Source organism: Pelmatolapia mariae, linkage group LG3_W (assembly GCF_036321145.2).
Source record: "Pelmatolapia mariae isolate MD_Pm_ZW linkage group LG3_W, Pm_UMD_F_2, whole genome shotgun sequence".
Lineage (NCBI taxonomy): Eukaryota > Metazoa > Chordata > Actinopteri > Cichliformes > Cichlidae > Pelmatolapia > Pelmatolapia mariae.
Genome location: NC_086229.1, coordinates 58,703,270 through 58,730,388, shown reverse-complemented (window position 1 = coordinate 58,730,388; position 27,119 = coordinate 58,703,270). Strand labels below are relative to the sequence as shown.

At 39.8% G+C, this 27,119-nt stretch overlaps 1 protein-coding gene and 1 long non-coding RNA gene across 2 annotated transcripts; both read left to right on the top strand.

Annotated features, from left to right (window-relative positions):
* The first annotated feature begins 614 nt into the window (after window positions 1-614).
* LOC134617395 (E3 SUMO-protein ligase ZBED1-like) lies at window positions 615-2,495 on the top strand. The gene is made up of 2 exons (XM_063462623.1): window positions 615-1,336; window positions 1,552-2,495. Exons 1-2 carry the CDS (start codon window positions 834-836, stop codon window positions 2,201-2,203), a joined length of 1,155 nt encoding a protein of 384 aa, XP_063318693.1. The 5' UTR covers window positions 615-833; the 3' UTR covers window positions 2,204-2,495.
* Window positions 2,496-4,532: 2,037 nt separating this feature from the next.
* LOC134617387 (uncharacterized) lies at window positions 4,533-7,062 on the top strand. The gene is made up of 6 exons (XR_010091524.2): window positions 4,533-5,093; window positions 5,402-5,490; window positions 5,604-5,755; window positions 5,871-5,903; window positions 6,206-6,390; window positions 6,850-7,062. It is a non-coding gene; the product is annotated as an uncharacterized LOC134617387 (long non-coding RNA).
* Window positions 7,063-27,119: the final 20,057 nt, after the last annotated feature.

The window sequence follows — 27,119 nt, the reverse complement described above, 5'->3', positions numbered from 1 at the left end:
TTGGTGCCCTGGATCCTGCTGGATGAACTGCCTTGGGGAAGTCTTCATCTGATGTCTCAGCTGGTAGATGGTCTTTGCTGAGGACGGATGCTTCTGCTTGCTGGATGCTATTATTGGATGCTACACCGTTCCAACAGAGCGGTAGGAACAATTCAAAGGGCCCCAACGTGCACTTTTCTTTTCCCTGAGCTCAGGTGATTTTCTTTTGGCCAAAGGACCTTAAAGGATACATATTTGCATTTATTTTTATTTTTATTGGGACCCTGAGTGGAAAGACACTACAGAAAAAGGGTTTATTATTTAAAATTGTGTTTAATAAATGTGTTTATGTTAAGTGAGTGTGGTGTCCATTGTGTGCTGGAAGCCTTACTGTTCCTGTGGTGGAGCAGCTACTACCAATCTCCTTTACGAAACTAGCCTCTGATGGGATACAGATATTTGGGACACATTTGAATTCTTGTAACCTATTTCTAGAGAAACTGTGATTCTGGGCCTAGACATCGGGGTGAAATTGATGATACCGACACCTAGTGAACTGCCCAAGGTCAACAGTCCTGATTTTCAAGCATTCAAGCATTGCTGTAAGTACAGATTGCGTTACAGTTGCATCTCAGGACGCGTCCTACAAGCCCCCAGCGAGAAGCACAATAACAATTCGAATCCACGAACTGTATGAAACGGAGAAAAAGAAAAAAGAAGAGGCTTTAGTTCACACAGAATGCGTGGCTCTGACAGGAGACCACTGGACATCATTGAGTAATGACAATTACCTGGGAGTTACTGCGCATTTAATCACTGAAGCCTGGGGTCTGACATCCTTTGCGCTGACTATAATGAAAACGGAAGAGCGGCACTTTGCGGAGGCTTGTGCAGAGCAGTTCCAGACTGTTGCTCGCAGGTGGAGAATTGAGGAGAAGGTGACAACAGTAGGCACGGACAGTGCGCGCAATATGATCGCCGTGGCTCGCATCATGCCATTCAATCACATGCCGTGTACCGCGCACATTCTACAGAGATGCATCACAGTGAGTCTCGCAGACAGTGGCTTTGTCACTGCGCTGGCCAAATGCCGCAAAATTGTTGGCCATTTTAAGCACAGCCCAACAAACACAGCAGAGCTGAACGCAGAGCAGGTGTCACTGGGGCGCAAGCAGGAGCCGTTGGCCCAGGACGTGCCTACGCGCTGGAACTCCACGCTGGAGATGGTGAAGCGCTTGATCCGCAACCAAACTGCAGTAACTGCGACTCTGGATAAACAAAAGCATAAACTTGTCCTCCTGACGCCTCCAGAGTGGGACAAACTCCAGAGACTGGAGACACTTCTAGAGCCCTGCAGGTGAGCCTGTCATTGTGACCATAATTGTAGGTTTAGATTAAATGTATCAAACATACATCTTAAATCAGTTTTGTTACTATGAAAATGTCTTATTTAAAAAATAAATGAAATCAAATATTTTATTAATATTACCTAGTATTAAAAAGCTTTTTTTAATTTGCTGTCTTATCTGTGTGTGTGTGTGTGTGTGTGTGTGTGTGTGTATTCCACTGCAGATATGTGACTGAACTGCTGGGAGGAGAGGCCTACGTCTCCTGCTCTGTAGTTCTACCAGCCTTCTGCCACCTGCGCTGTGTCATGGAAGTAACTGATGAGGACCCTGCATATGTGGTGAGGTTTAAAGAGAAGTTTAAGGAAGACCTTGCTTCCCGCCAGGAACATACCAACTATGCATGGCTCCAGATCGCAACTGCACTGGACCCACGTTTTAAAGACCTACGCAGTGTGCCCAAGACCGACAGAGAAGCAGTGTGGACCACACTGGCAGGCATGCTGCATGAAGACTCTCCTAGAAGATCACACACTGCAGAAGAAGGTCCAGCCAAGAAGAGGCTGAGCCTGCTGCAGATGGACTCTGACTCTGAGTCAGAGGAGGAGGTACAGCAGGACAGAGCCATACAGCGCTACAGAGCAGAGCCCTGCACTGCCTTAGAGGACTGTCCCTTACAGTGGTGGGCAGCTCATGCAGGAGCCCACAGCCAGCTGGCCCGCCTTGCTCGCAGATACCTGGCCACTCCTGCCTCCACAGTGCCCTGTGAGAGGCTGTTCTCTGTAGCAGGGCACATTGTGAACAAGAAGAGGTCTGCTCTGCACTCAGAGAACGTGGACAAGTTGGTTTGTCTCAGCAACTGGCTGAAGGATGAGTAGACCAGAGGACCGTGTGTTTAGAGCTTGTTCTATGGTTGAATGTGATTTAAACAATACTTTTCACTGTTGTTCATATTTTTTTGCACTAATCCTTACCCAAAAGGATGATTGGAGATTTTTTTCTATTTTGCCTGTTGAATTAGGCCTATGTTCTGTGAACTTGAAGATGTATATGGATAAAACAATGTGCTAGATTTAAACGGGTGGAAAACATTCAGTAAAAATCCCTCACAATTATTTGAAGCCCTGTTCTGCTTGTACTGCTTGTACTCACAATTAATAATAAATAAAACAAACAAGTGTGTTAAAAACCACTATCTGTCCCGATTTTTACACATATATACACATATATTTCGAGTTGCGATTAATCAATTTTTAGGCTGTGATTAATTCGCTTCCAGCACAACACCCAGCCTACGTCAGACCACGCTGAGTGAACGCAGGCCACTCAGCGTGGTCTTAGCATTAAATAACACTAACAAGTGTGTAAAAATCCGCTATCTGTCCGTATGTTTGCACACATTTTGGTCATATTTCGAGTTGCGATTAATCATGATTAATTAATTTTTAGGCTGTGATTAATCAGATTAAAAATTTTAATCATTTGACAGCCCTAGTTAGGACTGATGTTAATGTACACCATTCCCCTTATCAAAGTGGAAGTCATGCTCTGTGTGCTCAATAAAAATATGCTCCCATTCAATACACAGAACAAAAGAAATGGATGAATAACTTCTCCCACTAATGTCAACAGGGTAACTGTAGCCTAAATATCAGCATTACTGGATGAGTAACAAGCCATACATGACTTAAAATCAAAATTATGTTCCATCAGAGTGTAGCTGTTATTGCCCTTTTTGTGTGTATAATGTAATGGGTTTCTGCAGTGATGGTTTTGATATGATTGAATCATTAATTTTGTGCACATTCAGATGTCGGATATGAGCAAAATTTATTGTTTTTTAATTTTTTTAACTATTACTACAACTTCAGATTCTGTTCAATTACAACTTATTTGTTATTTTTATGCACTTATTCTTTTGCATATTTTCAGATGTGATCAACTTTAAAAGTGAAACAATGAATAAATATTACTTTTTTATATTGGGTTGAAGTTTATTATTACCTGTTGCTTACAGGCTGCTTAAACTGTCTGGCCCAGGGACATTTCTTGGTTTGAAAATCTGATCCAACTAAATTTATAACTGCGGTACTATTTTCTGTAGCTGCACAGGCGTGAAACATTGTCAACGTATCCATTTTCAGAGAAGGAAACAATGCTGCCCTTTTCCCCACTCATGTTATAAAAAACATCTATGTCACCAGTTGGGGAAAAAAGAAAAGTATAATTTGTCAAAAATAAGCACAGTAAAATAGACAGACCTTTATTGAAATATGAAGCTTTTTAATTCTTAACGATTGGCTGACAGGACTTCTGCATGAAGTAACAAAGACTGAAAGCAAAACATGTCAACAAAGAAATAGAGAAGACTTCCCAGATAGCAAGACGACATTGAATCTATGTTGATTTTTCATCCGAACCGTCGTATATGGTCGGGGTTGAAATGCCAATGTTGTAACAACATTGAAATACTGTGGTAAACCGACGGTCTTACTATAGAGACGTTGTAACGATGTTGATTCACCGTTGTTTTTTTGTCATTGATATTTGATCTATTTATAGTCGACCAGGTGACAACAACAACATCGAGAAGACGTCTATTTATAGTTGACGATCATTCGGCTCCGGTCACCATCAAAAACCATCGATTTGTAGTTGAGCATTAAATTGCATTGCAACTGATCGGGTATAAAGTACCAGAGAAAGTAGATTTATTGTTCATTTGTTATCAATGACTTGGTCTAGTTCACCAGCTTTAAAAAATCGTGTCTACGTGCAATTTATGTATAGTTGACCGGGAAATTAAAGCAGCGATCACTTGGACTATTCCACAGCACCCCTCTCACATTGGTACACCCCCCCCTCCCCCGGTATTCATTGTCTTCTACAGTAGAGCGGGACATTTGATTTACTCTCAGCGGAACTGACCGGAGAAGGCATCAGTTCATGCACTGCACTGGCCCGCACCACGATTAGTATAAGGTAAGAATGAATGATTTTTTTTTCCTACTCGGTATTTCCATGTTTGCATTTGAATAACATTAAAAAAAAAAACTCGTTAATGTTGTACATTAACGAGTTTTTTTTTTTACTGTTATTTAAATTGTGTCTACTTCTTACAATCCGGCAACAAATAAATTGCACTGCGAACAAAGTATATCAACGAAGAAAACATTATCGTTTCATAATTTCTTCGTTATATTCCCTTACAAAGCTAGCTTTAACGCTTCGAGGTTTCCTTTGTTCTTGCCGTCGCCTCGGCGCTTGACCCAGACTTTCGCTCTGTATATAGTTGCTTAGTACTACAAAAAATTCTAAATCTGTGATATATGATTGATAAACGTAAAGTTAACTGTATAAACGTGTTCAATGACTTTGTTACTTTTGATGATTGGAGAGCACTCGCTTCAATGCGCACACGAAAACTTTAGACTCAGTTTGAAAGCTCACGCAGCATGCCCACGTGACTGTACGTTGCACGCTCACCTAACTTTACGTTGCACGCGTACATGACTTTCCGTTTGTGCCTTGAATAATGAATAAGGCTACGTCCACACGTACCAGCGTATTTTTGAAACCGCTGATTTTTCTATGCGTTTGCACCTTTTGTCCACACGTAATGTATGTCTGGCCATACATTGTGTTTGTATTTCCAGGCACATTTCACGAAGCAGAACGCAGTCTTCAGAGATATCCACGTGAACGCTGTGATACGTCTGACCTTCAGTCCGAAGAAGAAACCCAGACCAGTCTTAAAAGAAAGCACAAGTAAAACCTTTATATTCACAAACATATCTTTGATTGTTAAGAATTTATGATCTTGTCTTTTATACATATCTGTGGTGCTTGCATACTGCAATATCACCACATAATATAGTCCAAAAAGTGGAAGTTTGTAAACTTTTTAAAAATGCAAAGCCTACACTTGTGCACTTGAAAAATTCATTGTATACTGTACCTTCTTGCACGTCTCTGTTTCCTGTGTGTGTTGTTAGAAATCAAACTAACTTTAGGAAACAATATGCCAAAAGCATATTTACAATTACTTAAGACCGTTTTTAATTTATTTTCTTTAGACCAAATCCCCTGTACACATATACGGACTCAGAGGATGAGCAGCCTACAAAAAAACGGTTTCCCCAGGCCCCTCGAGTGAAAATACCAGGTAATAAAATACTGTCTAGTGTCTGTGTACATATCTGTGTCTGACACAAGGAAACTTTTTTGACAAGTTGTCTGTATTCTTAAATACTTAAAAAATTATCTTTTTCTAAACAGCCCTCATCACTCCGCAGTCTGCCCCCCAGCCCACTGATAGCAACCATCATAATGCCCCACCCAGCTTCCGGCACCTTTCGCCACTCCGGCACAAACCGACACAGCTTTGCGATCTCACCAGCATGCAGAGTCTGATGTCTTCCCTATAGATGGTATGCTTTTAAAAAAGCTTTAAAGCTGCATCACAATGTCATTGTACTCTTATCTTCAAAACACCAGTTTATACTCCTGAATGTCATCTTGTTGTGATTTTTTTTTTTTCTGTAGATTCCAGAGACTCTGTGAGGCCACTATTACAAGGCAAGTTTGAAAATCTTGGAATTTCAGTTTACATGGTATAACAAATATATGTGACAGGCAAAAACTAGTAAACACTTTTAGCAGTTACAAGAACTAACAAATGAATATCCAACAAAAGGGAATAGAAATACATTGCACTGCCAATACTTTGGTTTATTCTTTGTATGACTTGAAAATCAGGCTTTAGGGAAAACTAAATGACATGTTTCTATCATCAATTACATGAAGTAAACACACAGGCACTTGCATACACATTTAAGACATGAGACTCGCTAATTCCATCTCATAAAATGTGTCTATAGGTGAGACGCTTTGCGTTGATTGGTGCTGCTGGACCACACTGGAGGTGCGAGTCCGCCGTGTAATGGCTTATGCCATTACAAAGGAGCTGGCCTCTGTACTCAACTGGACAGGGGAAAAAAAAACAAGGACCAGACAAAGCAAAAAAGGGCATTTAAAGAGACAGCGCCGTGCAGATGCATATTTGGTAAGTTTTAACATTTATTGTAGTTTTATGAGCCTAAAGTGAACAATAAAGGGATCAATTGATGTGCTGGGTGCATTTCACATTTCCTATGTCTGTTTTTTGCTATATTACTTTGTCTTTCTTAATAACAAGACTTTCATGTCCGGTTAATCTGGAGATGGAGTCTTTGGTCTTCGGCTTGTTTTGTCCTCGGGTTGTACACTTTGTACAGCCCGAGGACCCATGTTTTCTTTTTTTTTTTTTAAAGGATACACGGCACACCATGCTAAGACATATCGCATTTTCAGCTTATAGCTCTTTGGGAATCAAATGCGGCAGTTTGCTGATTTCCGCCTGGTGACTTTCATGTTTATCAGCCTAGGAGTTTACATACTTTCTCCCTGCTGAAGACAATTAACAAGAGCTTATTCATGTGCTCTAATTCCCTTTTTTTGTGTGTGTGTCTATTTTTTGTCCTAGATGGCCTGGCGCAGCAGGTAGGGGCGAACTCTATGTCTGAGTTGGTCTTTGCTCAAGCAGTCCAGAAATGGCTCAGATATGCTCCAGATCGTACGGGTGGCGCGCAGGACGCCCATCATCCATCCCCATCCCGGAGTAAATAATAAAAAGTGACGTGAAACATAGAAATGTAAATAGGAAACTTTGTCTTTTAATAAAGTATTTTGCAAATGATACATGTCTATTGACCTTTTTTGGTTTTTTGTTTTTTTTCAATAAAAAGCAACTGTGCGAAAGAGGTGGAAAATCAATACCATATCTCAACAGTGTTTCAATATCAGAATCTGACATTGTTTCAATGTCAACAGTGTTAGAAAATATAACGTCGAATCAATGTCAGGTTTCAACATTGATTCAACATCAAAACCTGACGTTGTTTCAACGTTAAAAATGGGTGCAAGAGTGATGTTGGATCAACGTCACACTTCAACGTTGCTTCAATGACGTCGCCTGATATTGACTCAACATTGTTTCAATGTTTCCTTGCTATCTGGGTTCCATTTAAGTCTTTTGTAAAACGCTTTTTTACAGATGATGCTATGAAAAGTTATAGAAGGTTGCAAAATTTATTTTAAGGAGGAAAACACAAATGCGATTTAATCACAGCAGGAGGAAACTCTAAAATACTTATAATGCAATTAACAACCATAGCAACGGTCGTAATGGTAAGTGTAACGGTGGGAAGCTATTGAAGCCATAATTACACTGAATGTAATAACAAAACTCAGGAGTCCAGCGGCAGCTATGACTGTGGCGGCAATGTTGAGATTGCGAGCAGTGCAGCCATGACGTCGTGCACCATCCACATCTCCAGCCACCTTCCTGTCTCTGGCCTGGAAGGATGAAAGCATTTTATACACTTTAAAAACTTTAATATCATCTGACATTTCCAGTGTTGCTTTTACTACTTCTAGTAAGACATTTGTTCGATTATTTTTCTCTTATTCTCACCTTATTTAAGATTTTATCTTACTGAGCTCTGTCCTGTACCATATCGACTTCTTACAGAATTTTCTATTACATTTTGATTTTTATTTACACATTTACCTTAGTTAAATTATTTATCCTTTTTTCATTTAATTGAACTCCTTTCTTCTGTGTAGTTTTAACCTTTTATCATATTTTATGACATTGAGCACATAAAAGATGTCATTTCTAAGAAATTAAAATTTGTTACAATAAACTCACCTTGATGAAATAAATGAGAGCTAGAAGTCCAAGGCAAAAAGGATTTGAGTAGACAAAGCAGCAGAGCGACCAGATGATATGGTCTTGCGGGGTCTCAGGGCTGACTGGTTGCCCGATGTTCACAGCAGTGTTCTGGACCACTCCAGTCTGACCAGGGTGTCCGCCATAATTCACTCCCTGTAATGGCACGGTTTCAGTTGGGCAATCTTGTTGATGCATCACTCAATTCTCAGCTCAGCTGAAATGTGGAGAAGAGAAAGTTTCACAAGAAAAAGAGAGTCACCACAAGTTGTGGCTTTTAAAGCTTTTGGGTGTTGAAACAGGAAGCCCATGACAACCGGCTCTACAGTTGTGTGATTCATCACTACAAAATACAATAACACACTAAGCATGCATCAAACTGTCACATTTCTAAATATTAACCTGCAAAAAAGAAACCCACTGTCAGTCACTAAACCTTTTTCATTAACAGCAATGCCAATTATCGTTTGAGAAATAACCTTTATTAGTTGGAATTAAATGTAATATTGATGTTGTGTTCCTGAGATGATGAAATTACAGTGGGGCAAAAAAGTATTTAGTCAGCCACCAACTGTGGAAGTTCTCCCACTTAAAAAGATGAGAGGCCTGTAATTTTCATCATAGGTATTCCTCATTGCGATTTGTCGGTCGCGAACGAAACAGCTCTCAGAGCTGGATTATTGAACGTCGGGAGTTGGCTCCTTATTGGGAGGCGTGGTTTTTTTTCTCTTTCTCTCACCCTCTCTCTCTCTCTCTCACTTTTTTTCGCTTCATGCCCCATGTGAGCCTTATGTTTGCTGAGCAGAGGGGGAAGGGGCAGTAGTTGCACTAGCACGGGAACAGAGCAGGAGGGAGAGAAAGAGATCCAGGGGCAACAACAAGAGACAACATCATCACATTAGAAAGGTATAGTAATGAAAAGGAGTGACACCAAGAAAGAAAAGAAAAGAAGCAAAATCTGGAACCAATGCAATGGGAAAATAAAACACAGTCAGTTAAGTGTGATAATAATGAAGGTGCCAGTGTGTCTACTGCAACTGTTGCTGCATCTACAGCATCATGCAGTATGCCACCACAACCACCTAAACCAAACCAGAGCTCTATTATAAAGTTTTTGCAGAAGTCTGTGACCCCAGCAAGACAGAACTCAACTTCTCTAAAAAGAGTGGGAATTCCCATCACTACACCCCGCAGTAGAGTACTTTACTCTCTGCCCTCTGGCTTACATGTGGTTGCTAGTATATTCACTGCAAAAATGGCTAGTCTACATTGAGGAAACAAATACTACATTTGATACAAAAAGCACTGAAAACAAGTGAAATTATCTGTCCATGCAGCAAGTTTATTTTACTTAACCCTTGTGCTCCCCTTCGGGGCAGACCCGGACCCCGGGGGTCCCAGAGTACCCCCCACCCTCAATAGAGACGGATGAACGAAAAATGAAAAAAAAAAAAAAACCTGCACAGAATGATCATTCGGGGTCGTCGAGTTCCCCCAGAGCGATTCTAAAGGGGTTCGTCAGGGGATCGGGAAAGAAAACGTAGCACTTGGGGGCCACGCACAGAAGCTGCTGCGGCAGCGTGGGGGTCATTGATACCCCAAGAAGAAGAAGAAGAAGAAGATGAAGAAAAAGAAGAAAACAACACACAGACGCTTCTGAGTTTTATTTTATTTCATTTTAAATTACAGTCACGATACAACTGAGGCAATCTGGTCAACAACGTGGTTGAAAAAATAAAAGTCAACAACGTGGTTGAATCCGCCTTTCAAGACAAACGAATCTCAGTAGATTTGTCAAGAACAGGTTTACATGAAAAAAAAAAAGGTTAACATGAAAAAATATTAACAAACTGTCCGTGTTTCAGGCGCTCGGTGCTGTACAGCGCCTCCTGTGGACGAAACTCCTGCCCGAAACTAGGAGAAAAATTGAAACGGGAGTGGCAGCCACAGAGGGAAATGATGACCTACCCAGGGCATACCATTTAGGGACACGCGCAATGGGGGGGGGTGCGTTTTTAAAACGCGCCCCCCCCTCCCCCCGCGGCTGTATTTTTGATTACAATATCAACAAACTGTCCGTCCTTCAGGTGCTCGGTGCTGTACAGCGCCTCCGGTGGCTGTGAATACATGATAAAAATATCACCGTAGGATGCGTGCATTGAAAGAATCAGCCTTTCGTGACAAATGAATCTCAGTAATCTCCTTTGTAACACTCTGTGACCAGCCGCAGCTGGCCAATTTTCACCACATCCTCTCCCACCAATTTGTCGTAGGCCTCGGTGATGGCGTCGAAAATTTTCCTCGCCGATTTCAGCTCATGCAACAGCGTCTCCGCCACGGTGCTCACCTTTTTTTTTTTTTTTTTGCCTGTCCCGTTTGGATCTTTTGCCATTAGAATTAATGTCTAAAGGCGAAGAAAGATGCCCAACGGATTTACTTTACCAAATGGACCATCCCAGCCTTGCTGTAATGGTCTATTTGATTCACCTTTAATTGTTTATTTTATTTTCACTTGTTGTATGCGGGACAGACTTTACTGGGGGAAAGAAAGGGGAGAAGGAAGGAGGGAAACAGCGGGGAAGAGGGACGGGGAAAAAGGGCAAAAAACAAAAACCAACAGAATAAGCAGACAAAAAAATACATATTGACCACCTGGATCACCTGTTGAGAAAGAAAAAAGAAAACAAGCAGAAGAAAACAAGAGTAATAGAATAAACAACATCACAATGATATATGGGAATATGGCAGTAAATACTAAATGTTAAACATTATTGTGCAGCACGTAAGATTGACAGCGCACAGTGTGCTTTGAGGTAGGAGCCAAAAAGGGTGCAGTTTGTGTGTGTGATCACCCGTGTGTACACCTGTGAGCATGGACGCGCTTGATTTTTTAACCCTTTAGAGCCGAGCGTAGCGCCCACGCTACGATTTGCGTATCTATTTTTAAATCCCTGTATCACTGCAACCACGTAAGCCAGCGCAATAATTTTTTTTGCATATGAAACCGGAGAAGTTGTACTTACATCTTATGCCATCAGCTTGTCCTAGGTCACGGTTTTCTTCCACATATAGCTTTGCAAAAACTGCATAAAAAGCGCTTGCAGCAACAAAAACATAATATTCCAGAAACACGCTTTGCCGATCCGATCAGCTGTTCATAACACTTCCCACGTTGGAATAGAGGTCAGCGCGAACTTTCGCATGTCCGCCATTACCTGTCCGAAACCGGAAGTGACGTCATTTTCGCGGAAATGTAGTTTTTTTTACTGTCAGGGCCTCAGAGCCTATACTGGTGTTTTTAAAAGTTATCTTTGACTTTATGACTTTCTGTGTCGTTTCTGGGATGTTTAGAACTCAAATTGCACTGCTGGAAATAGTTTATTTTGATGCATATGCTGCTTTTTTGCAAATTTGCACTATAATATTTATTTTCGTTTTTCCTGCGGTATATAAAAATTGGTGTATTTCAAAAGTAAAACTATGAAGACACTTCAAATAAATTTCCTGTGGTGGGAAACTAGTTTGTGCAACTTTTTTGTATTTACAGTTTTGAGGGATAAGCCTCTTAAATTTCTCTAACTAGAAATATATGTTAAAAAAACAAAAACGATTTTCAATTTTTTTGTAGTTTATTGCACTTTTTTGCAATTTATGTAATTACTATGCACTTAATGCATACATATTATTAAAATTTGGGCTGTAATGGTTGTATTGATGTATATCAACTTGAAATGCTCCCAAAATTGGCACTACAGCATGTAAAAATATAATATAAGCTCTGGCGGACTTGGTTCTATGGTAGGTCTTAAAGGGTTAAAAGGTTCCTTCATGTAATGATCTGCTAGAGGGTGTGGGGGGCCACTGCCCCGTCCTCCAGGACATGAAGCAGGTGTGGAGGAGATCAAAACTCCAGACATCCAGAGGCCCCCAGAACACAAGAGACCAAGGAAGACCAACAGAGGGGCAGCCGCGCCACTATCCCAGAAAGAGCTGAGGAGAGTCCCAGATGAGGGGTCACTCAGCAGCCGCGGAGCAGAAGCCAGGGGGGGTTGCAGTGACGTGCCCGTGAGCTCCACCGGCAGCCAGCTGTGCCTGAGTGACCGAGCCCCGGGCCGAGAGGCCGAGGGCACCCCACCCCCGAAGTGGCCCGAGCGAGCCCCAGGTTCCAGGCCCCGATAAGCAGCCACCAAGGAGTGAGCTGGTGTGTACCCGGACGCCCACCCCCGGACACAAAGAACCACCAACGCATCGATGTCTGAGGGCGTCTGCCACCGGCAGGGGAAGTGGTGGGGGGAGATAGGCCTCCAAACCTTGGAGGGCCTGAGATGTCCCCAGAGAGGTGGCGTCTGATACCCAACCTGACATATAGACACAGACATACAGGCACACTCAAATACAAACACCCATTCCCACCCTCATGCTCTCATAGGCAATTACTCCACACTCAACCAACGTGGAGACAGACATAAAGAGACGCTGTACACACAATCACACTCCCCAAGCGTACTCTAAGAACCGGGTCTAGGTACCCTTGCCCCTGGAGGGGGAAACTGCACCCAGACCCAGGTGGTGTTACCCTTTTCCCTGCAGTGGGGAGAAGCAGACTGCCCCGACTCCGCAGCAGCAGGGAGGCCCCACACACCAGACCCCAGTCGGACGGCCAACTCCTCCTCCCAGCCCCCCCGCTCCAGCAGGCCGCAGAGACCGGGGGTGTGAGAAGACTCCAAACCTCCCTCTACCCGCTCATATGTAGTGTTGATGTATATGTGTTCTAAGGTGCAATTAAAACCCAGGAGGGCATGGAACTACCTGCCAGAGAGCAGCAGGTAAGCGCATAGCCCCTCCTGATAGCCCTCAATGTCTACGTGTATTTAAAATTGAGAGGTGGGCAACGACGCCAGGGGTGAGGTGTACACCCTGATGGTAATTTGGAGTCCGTGTTGTGAGCCCACCCCCAAGATCCTATATGTATGTGTTATGAGAGTGTGAGTAATGTGAATGTCTAAGTTGTGAGATAAAATTGAGGCAGAGGCAGCCAGAAGGGGACAGAGGGGGGGGATGCCTCCTCTGCACCCTGGTGACACACCCCTACCCCAAGGCCCTGCATGTGTGGGTGATTGTGGTGGAGCGGGAAGAGGGAGGCAGCTGGAGATGGGGAGGGAAGAAAGGGAGGGGCAAGTGACCCCTCCCTGGGGCCAGCTCCCCCGCTGACCCCAGTAGGCACCCCCATGCTCTGCAACCCGCCAGGGAAAGGGGGAAGCTTCTTCAGTTCTAAGGTCAAATGGCCGAGAGTCCCAGATTTAAACCAAGTGGGAGTATCCCCCCAAAGAGGGACAAAGGACCCCCTGGTGATCCTCTAATCACATGAGCCAAGGTGTGAAAGTGGGTGTGGGACCTAATCAGCCAGGGTTTCGGGTGTGCTCATTGTGAAACCTGGCCCCACCTTGTCATGTGAATTCCTGAGGTCAGATGGCCCAAGATGTGAGTGGGCAAAGCTGGAGTTATTCTGTCTTTGCTGCACAGCTGCCTCTTCTTCTCTCATTCTCTCTCCCTCTCTCTCCTGTTTCTACTTCAATTATGAAACTAATCAATGATCAGCTGATCACCTTTTCTCTCTTGTTTGTTTATCGCCCACTTTGCACCAGAAAGAAGAAACCAGCGGAGGTCGCAATAAACAACAGCAGCACGTTTAAGCTTGATCAGCTGTTGTTAGAATTTATTTAATATTACTTTCTAGTATCAGCTGATGTTTCCTGGAGCCACAGCTGTAAAGCTGCTGGTCATGATATCGGTTTGGATATGTGGTGAGAGGGAAAGATGAAGATGAAACCAGGAGATGTCTTTACTGAATCATCAGAGCTGAACAGGTGATGGAGAAACAGGTTTACCTTTTAGGTGACATGAATGAGTTGAAGGGAAGTTATGAACTGTTTCTGAAAGACAAATAACACCAGGATCCTTTTTTTATGTAGCTGACAGCTGGTAACTGTGCAGGGGCGGGTCTAGCAAAGTTTTGCCTGGGGGCCAGGTATGGGCATTAACAGGGAGAGGGGGGCAAAAAGAAATACTTTTGTTTCTTATTCTCATTTAAAATATCTAGCTTTTAAAAAATAATTATCTGAATCTTACAACAAACGATTAATAGATTGATGCATATATACCATCAAAACTCTGAAATGCATGTGGTGTAGATTGGCTATAATCTGATCTTTTATAAACCACCATCTCCCTCTGGATGCAATTAATAAGGTGTCACAACAGCGTTTGTTTTCATTCAAAGGCTTTATGATTTTTCCTATAATGGTGGGCCGGTCTCCAGTCAAAACGCCCGAGCTGATTTTTTGTATGCAGCCCTGTATGCAGCTCATCTGCAGTCTGGTGTTACCTACCTACATCTTCCTATTCAGAAGGCAGAATTTTCAAGTTCTGAGTACAAACGAAAGCACCACGACTGCAGTTTTTGTGTTGGATGTAAAAAGCGCACATGACACTGTGACGTAGACTAGAATCATGCGGCTGTCAACGACGGTCCAGGCGTGGGATTTCTCTCGTGGAAATGTGCACATTATTTTTTCCTTTCTATTGGTAGGTGGCACAGTGCACTTGTGGCAAGTAAGCAAGCTAGAAGACTGGCAATCTTGCTGGGTATCCAGTTACGGAAGCAACACATTAACAAGAGAATTCTGAGTAAAACCAAAGTTACTTTCCCTAGTAACTAGTTACTTTGGAAGTAACGAGTAACTTGAAGTAACTGAGTTACTTTTGATAGAAGTAACTAGTAATATAACTAAGTTACTAATTTAAAGTAACTTACCCAACATGCTCTTTTTTACTGTCTGTATGGTTTGCATATTAATCCTCACCTACTGTTGTCGTCAAGCAGTAAAAACTGTTTACACTAAACTTAATTAAGTTTCACTTATATAGGGGCAAATTAGCACAACAGTCACCTCGGGGCTCTTTATATTAAGAGGTAAAGATCAGTAATACAAAGAAAATGCAGAAATACTGCTAAGGATCCATTTTCTTGCACTTATCCAATCAAAGATTGCAGGGTGTGAGAGCCTATTCTAGCTGTCAATAGTGCTAATCACCACATTACAGTGCTACCTGAGATTTGAAATGTGTTCAGTGATTTGTTTAACGGTTTGGTGATTTTAATTATGAAGGACAAGATAAACTGCATTAATGATCATGAGGCATTTACAAACATATATGTTCCCACATTTGACCCAGGTAAAAATGATGTTTTAGAGGGAAATTCAAGTTGTGTGAAATGTCGTGTGAAATATATGAATGTTAGTTTTGAGGAATGTTTCGCAAACTGCTATGTCTTCAAAATGTAACCAAGGCTGTTAGCTAACTGGAGCTAACCATGATAATGAGTTTATCTTCAAGTCTAAGACTTGGACATGCTTTTCTTTGTTATCCATATACTTTGTACAGTAAGCAAAACATCGGACAAAATTAAATAAATCCACCAAGCATCATACTCGAATGGCCATTGTTTTCTGAGCTAAAACTGGTCATCCAGTTTTGTCCTCTTATAAAATTATTTTAAAGCCTGGAAGCTCACTGTAGGATTTACTGATAGTGGCTCACTCATGATTAACTAAATTTTCTTTAACTTCCTAAGACCCAAACTCTTATGGCATGCATTTTTAATTTCTCTTTGCTATTTGGGCTGATTGGGACCTGATGAATGTAAAAACAAAGAATTATCTTTTTACGTGATGTAGTTTCTGAGAAGAGGATATCAGGCCCTTAGAGTAAAATTTAGTATTGTGTTCTAGACAACCCAAAATGTGATGTCCACAAATGTGGATGCCAGGTCCTAGGAGGTTAAATTATATTTGTCTATTTTTAAATCATTGTTTAATTACCTGAACAACAAACTCTAACTAGAAAAATTTGCATTTCCTGCGAAAATGCTGTGTGGATGCCTTATCGCTGAAGCTGTCTGCTGAAAAGCTGAAAAAGATGAAAAGTTGAAAAAAGTTGTATGGTGGTGAAAAAAAAAATGTTGCCATAAGCAGGATTTGAACTTGGCCCTTTTGGGCTGAAGGCAGCTACTCATCTTACTGAGCCAAACTCATTCTCACAGCGAAGAGGTGGACAGACTGACAATTCTGCTGAAATTAGCAGAAGCTGCTGGGAATTGTGCTGATAAAAGGTGAAAAGGCTGAAAATTTTGCAGAAAAGAGGTGACTCAGCAGAATTTCTGCAGAAAAGAGGGAAAGAAGCAGAATGTTGAGCTGAAAAGAGGTGAATGAGCAGAATTTCTGCTGAAAAGAGGCAGAAGGTTCTGTATGTAGAAAAAGAAACACTGTTCAACCATGTGTGAAATAAATAAAGAAATGAAATGAAAGAACAACCTGGTCCTGCTCAATCTCACCAATCAGAGGTACTGCCTCTGTCTGCTTCATCAGGCTGTGTACTTGTTTCTGCCATGGAGCGTTAACAATTGTGCTGATAAGAGGTGAAAAGGCTGAAAATTTTGCAGAAAAGAGGTGAATCAGCAGAATTTCTGCGGAAAAGAGGCAACGAAGCAGATACTTGCACTGAAAAGAGATGAATCAGCAGAGTTTCTGCTGAAAATATCTTTTTTTTTATGAAAACAGCCAAAAAAGCTGGAATTTGTGCTGAAAAGGGGTGAAAAAAATGAAAATTTTGCTGAAAAGGGGTGAAGAAGCTAAAGGATACCAAATCAAAGTACTTGTGCCAAAACTTCCATATTGTGGTACTACTACATTACAACATGAATACGGATTAAAGATGGAAGAAACTGGCAACAAATTCCTCCACTACAAACCAGTCTGATACCACTACTTTGCAGTGTTCATGTTTACTAAGGCACTACCCAAAAGGCGCCACAAGAGGGCACTCCAACACAAGAGATGACCTATGTACACTGATGCACTTAGTAACAGTCAGCCTCCTACTTTGCCACTACGTAATACAGCGGAAATACAGTAGCAGAAATACAATGTTTTTGCAGAAACACTGTAATTTCACTCAAATACTATGAAATAGCAGTAATACTATGATTTGGCAGAAATACTATGTTTCAGTACAAATACTATGACAAAGCAGAAATACTATGACTTAGAAGTAATACTATAACAAAAGGGATTCCTCAAAATACAATGAAATTGCAGTAATTCTATGATTTGACAGAAATACTGTACTTCGTACAAATACAATGCTTTGGTAAAAATACTATATTTTGATTTTAACTCTATGATTTGAAAAAGATGAAAGCATTGAAAAAGGTGAAAAGGCTGAAAATTTTGCAGAAAAGAGATGAATCAGCAGAATTTCTGCAGAAAAGAGGCAAAGAAGCAGAATGTTGCGCTGAAAAGAGGTGAATGAGCAGAATTTCTGCTGAAAAGAGGCAGAATTTCTGCTGAAAAGAGGCAGAAGGTTCTGTATGTAGAAAAAGAAACACGATGAACCATGTGTGAAATAAATAAAGAAATGAAATGAAAGAACAACCTGATTCTGCTCAAATTCACCAATCAGAGCTACTGCCTCTGTCTGCTTCATTAGGCTGGGTACTTGTATGTATTTCGGTCTATATTAGAAAAGCTGCTAAAATTATAAAACTTTGCAGAATTGTAATAAATGATCAATATAAATTACAGGTCTGTGATAGTGTTTAAATTTGTAATGAAAAAAAAATGTTGAAGCAAGGTGGGATTGAACCCAGGACCTTTGAGCTGCAGAGCCGTGTCATTACCGTTTAAAAAACGGTAAATCTCACAATAAAGATAGTAACATTGTCTGAAAGCCAGCAAAAATACCTACGTTTTGATGTATAATTTGTGGGGGTTGAGTGGAAATTGAGCAAGTAGCAAGAAGTTGTTCAGACATGAAGAGAAAATTCAGAACAGACCAGCACACACTCTGAGTTAATTGCATAGCAACCATAGCAACGCATGTATTTTCTGAAAAATCACAATTTTGCAACTGAAAACTTAAAGAGGTATAGAATGAAAACGGTAGAAGATCTGAAAAAGCTGAATCACACAGGAATAGCCCAATAATCTGAGAACATTTTAAAGTTTGAATGGAGTTTCTAGGTGAAAGTATGAGGAAGCAGTTAAGTTTCAAAACCAAGCAAGTTTTAGCAGAATTGTGGAAGTTTCCCATTCATTTCAATGGGACAAATTAAAGGAAAAAAGTGTAATATTTTAAAAAGTATAATAGTAATAAACACCAAAAGATATAGCCGGAATTAGCAGAAAGAGCAGAACAGTTTAGAGTTTGAACGGAGAAAATCGGCTGAAAACTGAGGGAGTAGTTCCACGGCAAAAAACGGGGGAGCAACTTGAAGAATAAAGTTTAAAGAGAAACAGGATCTCAATAGTGTGGATGCCTCCAGCATCCACACAATAAAGAGAAACAGGAACTCAATAGTTTGGAAGCCCTTGAGGGCATCCACACAATTAACTACTGATAACATTGGATCATTTGATTTGCACTGCAGTGCCATCATGTGGTACAACAGCTGCATAACAAGCTGATATGTTTTTAAGGTTTTATATCATGTTTTATTTGTTTTGTATGTTAACTATATTTATGTAAAGCACTTTGAAACTATGTCATAATTTTCAATAACTGTACAGTACTGTTTTGGTAAATATTGTCCTTGAAACACACAAAATTTTGTGTGTTTCTGTTCTATGTCCTGTCTACTGTTCTGTTTGTATATATGTTTTTTTGCTGCTGTTACAACCAAATTTCCCATTGTGGGACAATTATAGGATTATTCTATTGTATTCTGTTATTCATATTTTGACCATCCATGAGCATTTCTTATAAATTATAGTCATGCTGTTTCATTAGTGTTTCATACATTTTCATCCTGTTATGGAAAGAGAATTTGCTGCCGATGATAAATAGCAATATTAAGTAGAATGAGTTTGTTGCTTTTGGTAAGATATTACCTTTGGCACGTCACAGTCCCCTCTAGTGGTAGCCTTAGTCAATGGTCAATGCTAATCATCTTTTTGTTAAATTTAATATGGTAAAATAACTAAACAAAAAGTTTATCGTTGTTTAGAATTAAATATAGCATTTGCAATATTTCCCGGTCATTGCTTACTATTTGAAACATGAAACAAATAAGCATTATTTGGGAAAATTTGGATGCTGTGACTTTTTCTTTTCTCTCAACAGTGTTCTACATCACACTTCCCTTGAAGACTTAGGTGCCCACTTTACATGTAAGCAGTGCTCTCTGCAACTATAGTTGTTAGGCTCTTCATGACACCAGTACAAATATCTGAAACGTGTTCCATCGATCCAAAACCAATAACACTCCTACAAAGACAAGACAAAAGAAACAATATTATCAAAACACAGTGGTAGATAGGTAGATTTGTCTTTTTTAACTTCCAGACCTTGTATAATGATGAGCAGTATACCTGTTGAGCATCAGAGCCTCCAATAAATGTAGGTACATAATTACGAGTGGCACGATATATGACCCTCTGAATTGCCTGGTACTCTCCGAGGTTGTGTACAGATGCCAGGTTTGCATTCATGGACTCAGTATTTCTATAGTGGAGATCAACAGACAGCAGAAAATCTAAAGTATAGAAAAAATAACATAAACAGAGAAATAGTAAATCCAAATCAGTGTTACCAGAGCCTGAGCCCAAGTCCAGCAACAGGGAAAATAGTGGAAGTATCTGTTGCCATATCTAGTCCAACCACTATGCTTCCCCCAATAACATAAGGAACACATGGACATTGATCATTAAATTTCCATTTATTATATTTACACACAAGGTATACAATGTACTTTTATTTCTATGAAATAATTACACACATATAGAAATTATGTACATTATACTGCAATATTCCATCAACAGGAGCCAGCAGCTTCATGGTGTTCATTATCTCTGTGAAAAACAGCAACCCGAAGTGACTCTTATAAAAAATGAATAGACTTTGTAGCAGATCTTTAGCAGAATATATCTTCTTTCTTTACAGCACCAGCCAGTGCCTTCAGCCTTTCAATGAGAAAGTGCTGAACAGCACTAGAACCAGTGCTTACATACGAGTTCATTGAAGTTCCAAAACCAGAAACCAGCATAAAAAACTGACATGTAGGTCATGTGATTCAGACTTTCTTTGCACTCTTTTATTTCAGACAAACCCCAAATAATTGCTTCATGCTGACTTTTGACTGTCCACTTAATTTTGCGTATTGACTACTCCCCAAACACATTAAAACCACAAAATCTTTGATATAGTTATAATTTCATATGTAATTCATAATTTAATTTTCATATTTAGTGGAAAACAAAAAACATCACACTACAGGACAAGCTATCTTTGGGAAGACTGAAATACTACCATGGTAACTTGGTTAGAGTTTTTCTGAGTTTTATGTGTGGGTTTTTTTCCTCATCTCTTTGGTTAATGAAGTTGAAAGCTTCTTTATATATTACTTCCTTTCCTGTAGCCTGGTTTTATTTTGCTTGTTTATTGACATCCTGCATTTTAGGTTATCCTCAGGGTTGAGTTCCTGTATTCCTTCAAGTTTTGTTTTAACTTGTGTTTTGGGATGAACTTGTGTTTAGATTTCTAGGTGTATATGTGTAGATGTATAGGTTTGTATAGGAGCCTATAAATTGAGTTTGTTATATAAGCTCAATATTTGGCAGGATCCAGGGCCTGTTATCTTCAATTATTGTTCACAATGTCATTTGCTTTGAGTTAGTTCAGTGTGCTGTTCCTATGTCTCCCAGTCTTATCTGCATTTTCCTTTTGATTTTCTATGTTACTGTCTAGTCCTTCTGTGCTCCCCTGTGTCAAAGTAAGCCTTGTTTCATGTTCAGTTGTATCTTCCTGATTTTATTCTTGCCTTCTCCTTGTCTTTGCTTGTCATTGTGCAGTCTGAGCTGTTGTAATAGAAGTCAAGCTTTTGTTATGTTTTTATTGTAAACATCTTAACACTGAAATAGAATTGCTTATGCACACCTAAACACCAGAGCTCTAACACAGACGCATATTTCTCTTAAAATTTTTATTATTAAGGGAAAAAACAGATTGTTCTGCAAAGGAGAGATATGCTAAAACATTCATTTTGTAACACATGTGCTCGAAGACAAAAGGCATAAAAGACATTTCCTTTAGGAAAGTTATCACCTAACTTCCTAAAAATTCTCTCAGTAATCTAATTGTTCCTGGGTAAGACGCCACACTAATAGTGAGTCAAAAGACCCCTAGGATAATGAGAACATAGGTGGAGTTTGGTGACTGGGTGGTAGTCAAAGTTAAGGGGCTCATCGGTCCAATCTTCAATTGCATATACTGGCTTTGGAAACATTAGACCTCACCTTTCTGGGGGGAAAGTTGAACCAACTGGTGAACACTAGAGGTGAAGGAGTCTTATTGATCTTGATTTGCTTGTGGCTCAGTGAGGCCATTAAACAAGAAAAAGGGAAGAGTTAAGCCATTTATTTCTACTTCCTCTATGAAATATGACTTGTTGACTTTCCAGATGAAGAAAGAATTTATCTGCCAGCCACAAACTTTGACATTTGTCATCTATATGCTTTGTGTAGACTAAAAAACAAAAGATCAGTAGCAGTAGCACTTGCAGCTTGGTAATAAAGTGGTAATAATAGGGTAACAAGGCAGAAAAAAGAATGCAATAATGTGGATTTCCAGAATCAAACTGGAGTAAAATTATTACAAACAAATTATGTGAAGAGGAAATCACCTCATAGATCAAAGATCATTGTTCACCCCAAAGCTTCCACATTGAAAAAACAGAGATTATATACAGTTAGGCAATGCAAGTGTTGCATGTAACTACAAACATAGCCTAGAATTTGGTTACAGGGGCCCACTCATGGCTAGATAGAGAAAAATAGCTTTTGCTATAATTATATATAGAAAATATAAATGTTGTTTCATAGTGACTGTATCACTTGTATAAAAGTACCTAAATTAGATATGGCTGACATACAACAAACAGTGAAGGTGGAAATTAACAAAACTGTGAAAAAGTTGAATAAAATGTCAACACATCCCAAAATTATCTGGTAACATTTATATGTGGGATGTTTGTAGTACAAACAACCCACACATCAGACAGGTCTGGCCCGGATCTGGTCTCAAGCTGGCACTGCTGGCTGACTGGTGTCATGGCAGGGTGTATACCAACCTGATGTGGGCCAGGTCTGGCAATGATGCCACTGTTTATGTTCCTATTTAATTAGAAGACCCATATGCCATGTGGCAATACTATACAGCTATGGTAGCCAACGTTTCAAATGCAGGTTTGGCAGGTTTGTGAGTTTACACTTTATCCAAAACCTAGTGAGGGTTTACTCATGTTTACCACTGGGTGGCTGTAGCTCAGGAGGTAGAGCAGGAAGGTTAGTAGTTTAATTCCTGGCTCCTCCAGTCTGCGTGCCAAGAGTGTGAATGTGTATAAATGTAGTTAGGAAGCACTCAGTTTAGAGGAAGTGAAGGTGGCATGTTGTATAGAGCACTTTGAGTAATCTAGGAGAGTAGAAAAGAACTATATAAGAATCAGTCCATTGACTGTCTGAACAGAGTTTCGTCATGTTGTTATTACACGGCTTGATTAAGGTACACATTAGGCTGACATCTGGGACCAGAGCTGAAACTGTTCTGGGCCAGCACAGGGCCAGCAGTGTGTCTGCAACTGGCCTTGTGCTGGCCCATGTGTGGGCCACCTCTGGCAAACCAGATCTGGGCCAAACATGGACCGTCATTCTTTGCGGTATGTGGGCCATGTATAAGCACATTGTGTGGGCCAGATCCGGGCCATACCAATTTTGCTACGTGGGATTAAAGGAAAAGCAAAGTTGTGGAACCACAAATAAATTGCATGTCTATGTTTTTATTACTAGTCCCTCCACAATATGCTCTGTGGTGAGACTAGTAATTGAGCAAGATAATTAATCCAGAGAACATAAATAATTAATAGCAAACAAATATAAATTAATCCATAACATGAATTATCTCTCTCTTCCTCTTTGTCTTTCTAGGTCTACAGAGACCAGTTTACTGAGCAGAGGAGAGATGTGCTAAAAACTCTAAACACTCTATGTATTCTGCTCATAATGAAGACACAAGGCAGAAAATACAAACCAGACTGACTATGTAATTTAAGTTGGTGGTTTCATGAATTCTTGAATTTCAACACCTAATTTTGACCTGTGGTGGATACCATACCTTTATTTATACTTCCTCTATAGGAACATTTTGTCAACTTTCGAGGCCTGACGTGGTTTTAAGCTCAGTTTTTTTTTACACTTTATTATGTCGTTCACTATTCCAGCTATTTTTAGAACCCTGTTGTCTTCATGTTAATAAAATCTATAAACTAATTTATCTGCCTTTATGTAACTTGAAACATCTAAGAAGACCAAATCCTTGAATGGATTAATTTGTTGTTCAGCAGAGATAACAGATAAAGCATTGTTGTAGTGTTCTGTTGCAGAGTATAGCAACTCTGATTAAACACCAAGCGAAACCTTTGTCAATGAATACAGGAGTCTGAGTAGAGTTGACCTTTTAGTCTCAGAATCTTCATTTGACAAGCGGTGAAAAGTGTAGTTGCAAAGAAATACAGTATAGAAAAAATGATCATGTTTGCATAAATATTGCATTACAAAATAACTCAAAATATGACTTTACATCTTTGTATTAGCTTGGGCAACAGTAATGATCTTAAAAACTAATGCCAAATCGACCTTCATGAACTACAAATAAATATACCTTCATCATGAAATATATACACTTACGACGTTGCATGAACAATGTTCCCAAGTGGATGGCTGTGGATAAGCCTCAGAGCATGACTGCATGTCACTCTCCTTCTTAGAGCTACCAGGAAGAGGAAGTAAACAGGAAATCAACAAATACAGGTAACCCACCAGGAAGTGAGGTTATTAGCAAGTTCACCTTCAAAATAAAATCTTGTCATTTAACATTTGTAACCTTTTTACTGTTCTTTCTAACTGAAATACATACAAATGAATTATTTTAAAGCAAACATTAAAGATGAATGACATAAATGCCCTTGAGGCATCACAATTGTATCACAAGTGGTTTCAAAAGCTGCACATGAATTAGAATAGACTTAAGAAATGTGTCTGTTTTAGCAGCTTGTTGGTTTCAAGATGAAGCACAATGTAAAGTTCAATACTGATCAGGCACTCACAAACATTTATGTTCAGACGGTGGGCACAGTTGCACTGACTCTACTGAGTTAGTGATGAAACCATGACTTGTGAAATAATGTTTGAACTTCAGTTTTGAAAGCTGTTTCTTCTTCAGAATGTTACTCAGGCTGTTGGCTAATTGATGATACCATGATAATGAGCTTATTTGCCAGTCACAGACTAAAGATGGCACAATACCACTTTTTTATATACCGATACCGATATCATAAATTTGGATATTTGCCGATACCAATATTAATCAGATATAGTGTATTTTTTAAACAATAAAACTGTTTTTTAATATCTTGCTGTATTTTGTAAAAGTTCATACTCAAGTTTTAAAAAACAAAACACTAAAGCTATTCTGTTATACCTGTATGCAAAAAATACACTGCACCCAAAATAATTCATAGTTCAGCAATACTGATCAATCTAATTAACTTAAACCTACGCCATCCTCCCAATTCTGGTATTTTAAAGAGTACTTCGCAGAAATATTAAACAACCTAACTAACAGGGTTGCCAACTCCCAGCAAAAAAAAATAGGGAACCACTCCCCCACCCTCCGCGGCGTGATGCTTAATCGACGTAATCAACTTTAATTTAATGTATGTGTAAAAAAAAAATGCACAGAAATCAATTATTTTTCTACAATAATTAAATAGATTCAACATCTTTCTTCAACAGAATTGCAGACTGCACAGATGGTATCTTCCCAAAGGAAAACGTACTATAGCTTACTCGGGTATATATTAGACTTAATACTTACTATGTACAGTAATGGACTTCTATACATTTTACATCAGATTAAAACTTTGGGTGTAAGATTCAGATAATTATTTATTAAAAGCTCGACATTTTAAATGAGAATAAGAAAGAAAAGTATGTCTTTGCGCCCCCCTTTCCCTGTTAATGCCCTATCTGGCCCCCTGGCAAAACTTTGCTAGATCCGTCCCTGCACAGTTACCAGCCGTCAGCTACGTAGAAAAGGATCCTGGTGTAGAAAGTAATATTAAATAAATTCTAACAACAGCTTATCAAGGTTAAACGTGATGCTGTTGTTTAGCCGCTGGTTTCCTCTTTCTGGTGCAAAGTGGGCCAAAAACTAACATGAGAGACCGACTCGCGACCGAAAAGCCGATCAGCTGATCATTGATCAGTTTCATGACTGAAGTAGCAACAGGAGAGGGAGGGAGAGAGAAGAGGCAGTTGCTCCATATATCGGTTGTTAAGCTTAACGCGGGAATGCTTTACAAACATTCAGAGATGAACTTATACACTTGCTTTACTTCTCTCTGGGATAACTTTTTCTGAGATGAAATGCCGGTTTGGTAGCGAGGATTCAAATGCTCAACCAGACCGCCGACCGTCACACCACAGCCGCTCTATCACGTGACGCATACTGCTCCAACGTGCTAAGATTATGAGCTGAGTTACGCCGTATCGCAAGTTTTGTGAGGTGCTTTTAATATTTAATGGATTGGATTACCCTTTTTATTTCTCTCCGATATCCGATCCAGTAATTTAGGTCCGTATCGGACTGATACCGATAAGTAATATCAGATCGGTCCATCCCTATCACAGACTGAGATATGCTCTTCTTTGCTTCACATGTTTGACCTTTGAGACCTTAACTGTGATTCTTTTACCATTAAATGCTACTCTTTCATAAAGTTAAATATTTGCATATGAAATTTAATATAATTTTATTTTTTATTTTTGGGTAACTTTCATTTTATTTTGATTTATTAATTTATTTATGTCAAGAGATTTATTCTAAAGACACTTCTTCCGTTGAGAGAGAGGGTAGAAACACACAGACACGCTGCAGTTTTTACTTGCAAGGGCGGTCACAGAGCGCTCACACGAGAGAGGGGGGTGATCAGCGCTCTGTTACTGCTCTGGTCTTCATTTATATACAAAAGTAATACAATAGTGAATACATCTGTTCATAGACAGAGGAATGTTAGTGCGTATGCAGGTGTATGTGTGTGTTGTGGGATTCAGAAGGGAGTGAAGATAAGAGTGGTTCAGCTCTTATTATCGCTGTGGGAAGAAACTAACAAAGAGAACAGAACAAGTTTTTGTAGTGAACAACAGTCTAGCACATCAAAAGGTCATCATGCAGTATTCTATCATATGCAAACTTATATCATTACAAGCTTATACTGACTACTAAGTACAATTTTCTATTGACAATTTAATATTTATTTTGAGGTTCCCAAATGTAAGTAGAATTTGGTGCTCGTCTTTTCCTGCATGAAATAGTTGTGGGATTTCGATCTGATAATCAAATGGAAGAAGGGGTCTCAGTGTTCTCGAGAAAATTATCTTTCTGGCATTAAATCATTAAATGAAGAGAATAATTGGTACATTTATTGGTAATAAAAGTAATTGTACCCTCAACATTTTAACTTCCCAGTAATGAAACGGACATGGGTTTATAAAAGGCTTATGAAATGTTTGTATTAGCATAGTGCTGGAGTTTTAAGAGCTTTTCAGTATGAGGCGCAAACCACAGTGTAATAAAAGACCTACATCTGACAGGAGTCAAATGTAGGAACATCATGTGTTAGACAGAAATTCTCAAGTCTTGTGAAATAATGTATGAACTTCAGTTTTGAAACCAGCTACTTCTTCAAAATGTGACCAAGACTGTTGGCTAACTGTTGATAATAATGATAATGAGCCTATCTGCAAGTCACAGATTTAGACCTGCTCTTCTTGGTCATCTGTGGTCAAGTGGTCTTAAACTTGTCACTGTATAGCCCTGATAAGTTTAAGCATTTTTCCCACATCATCAAC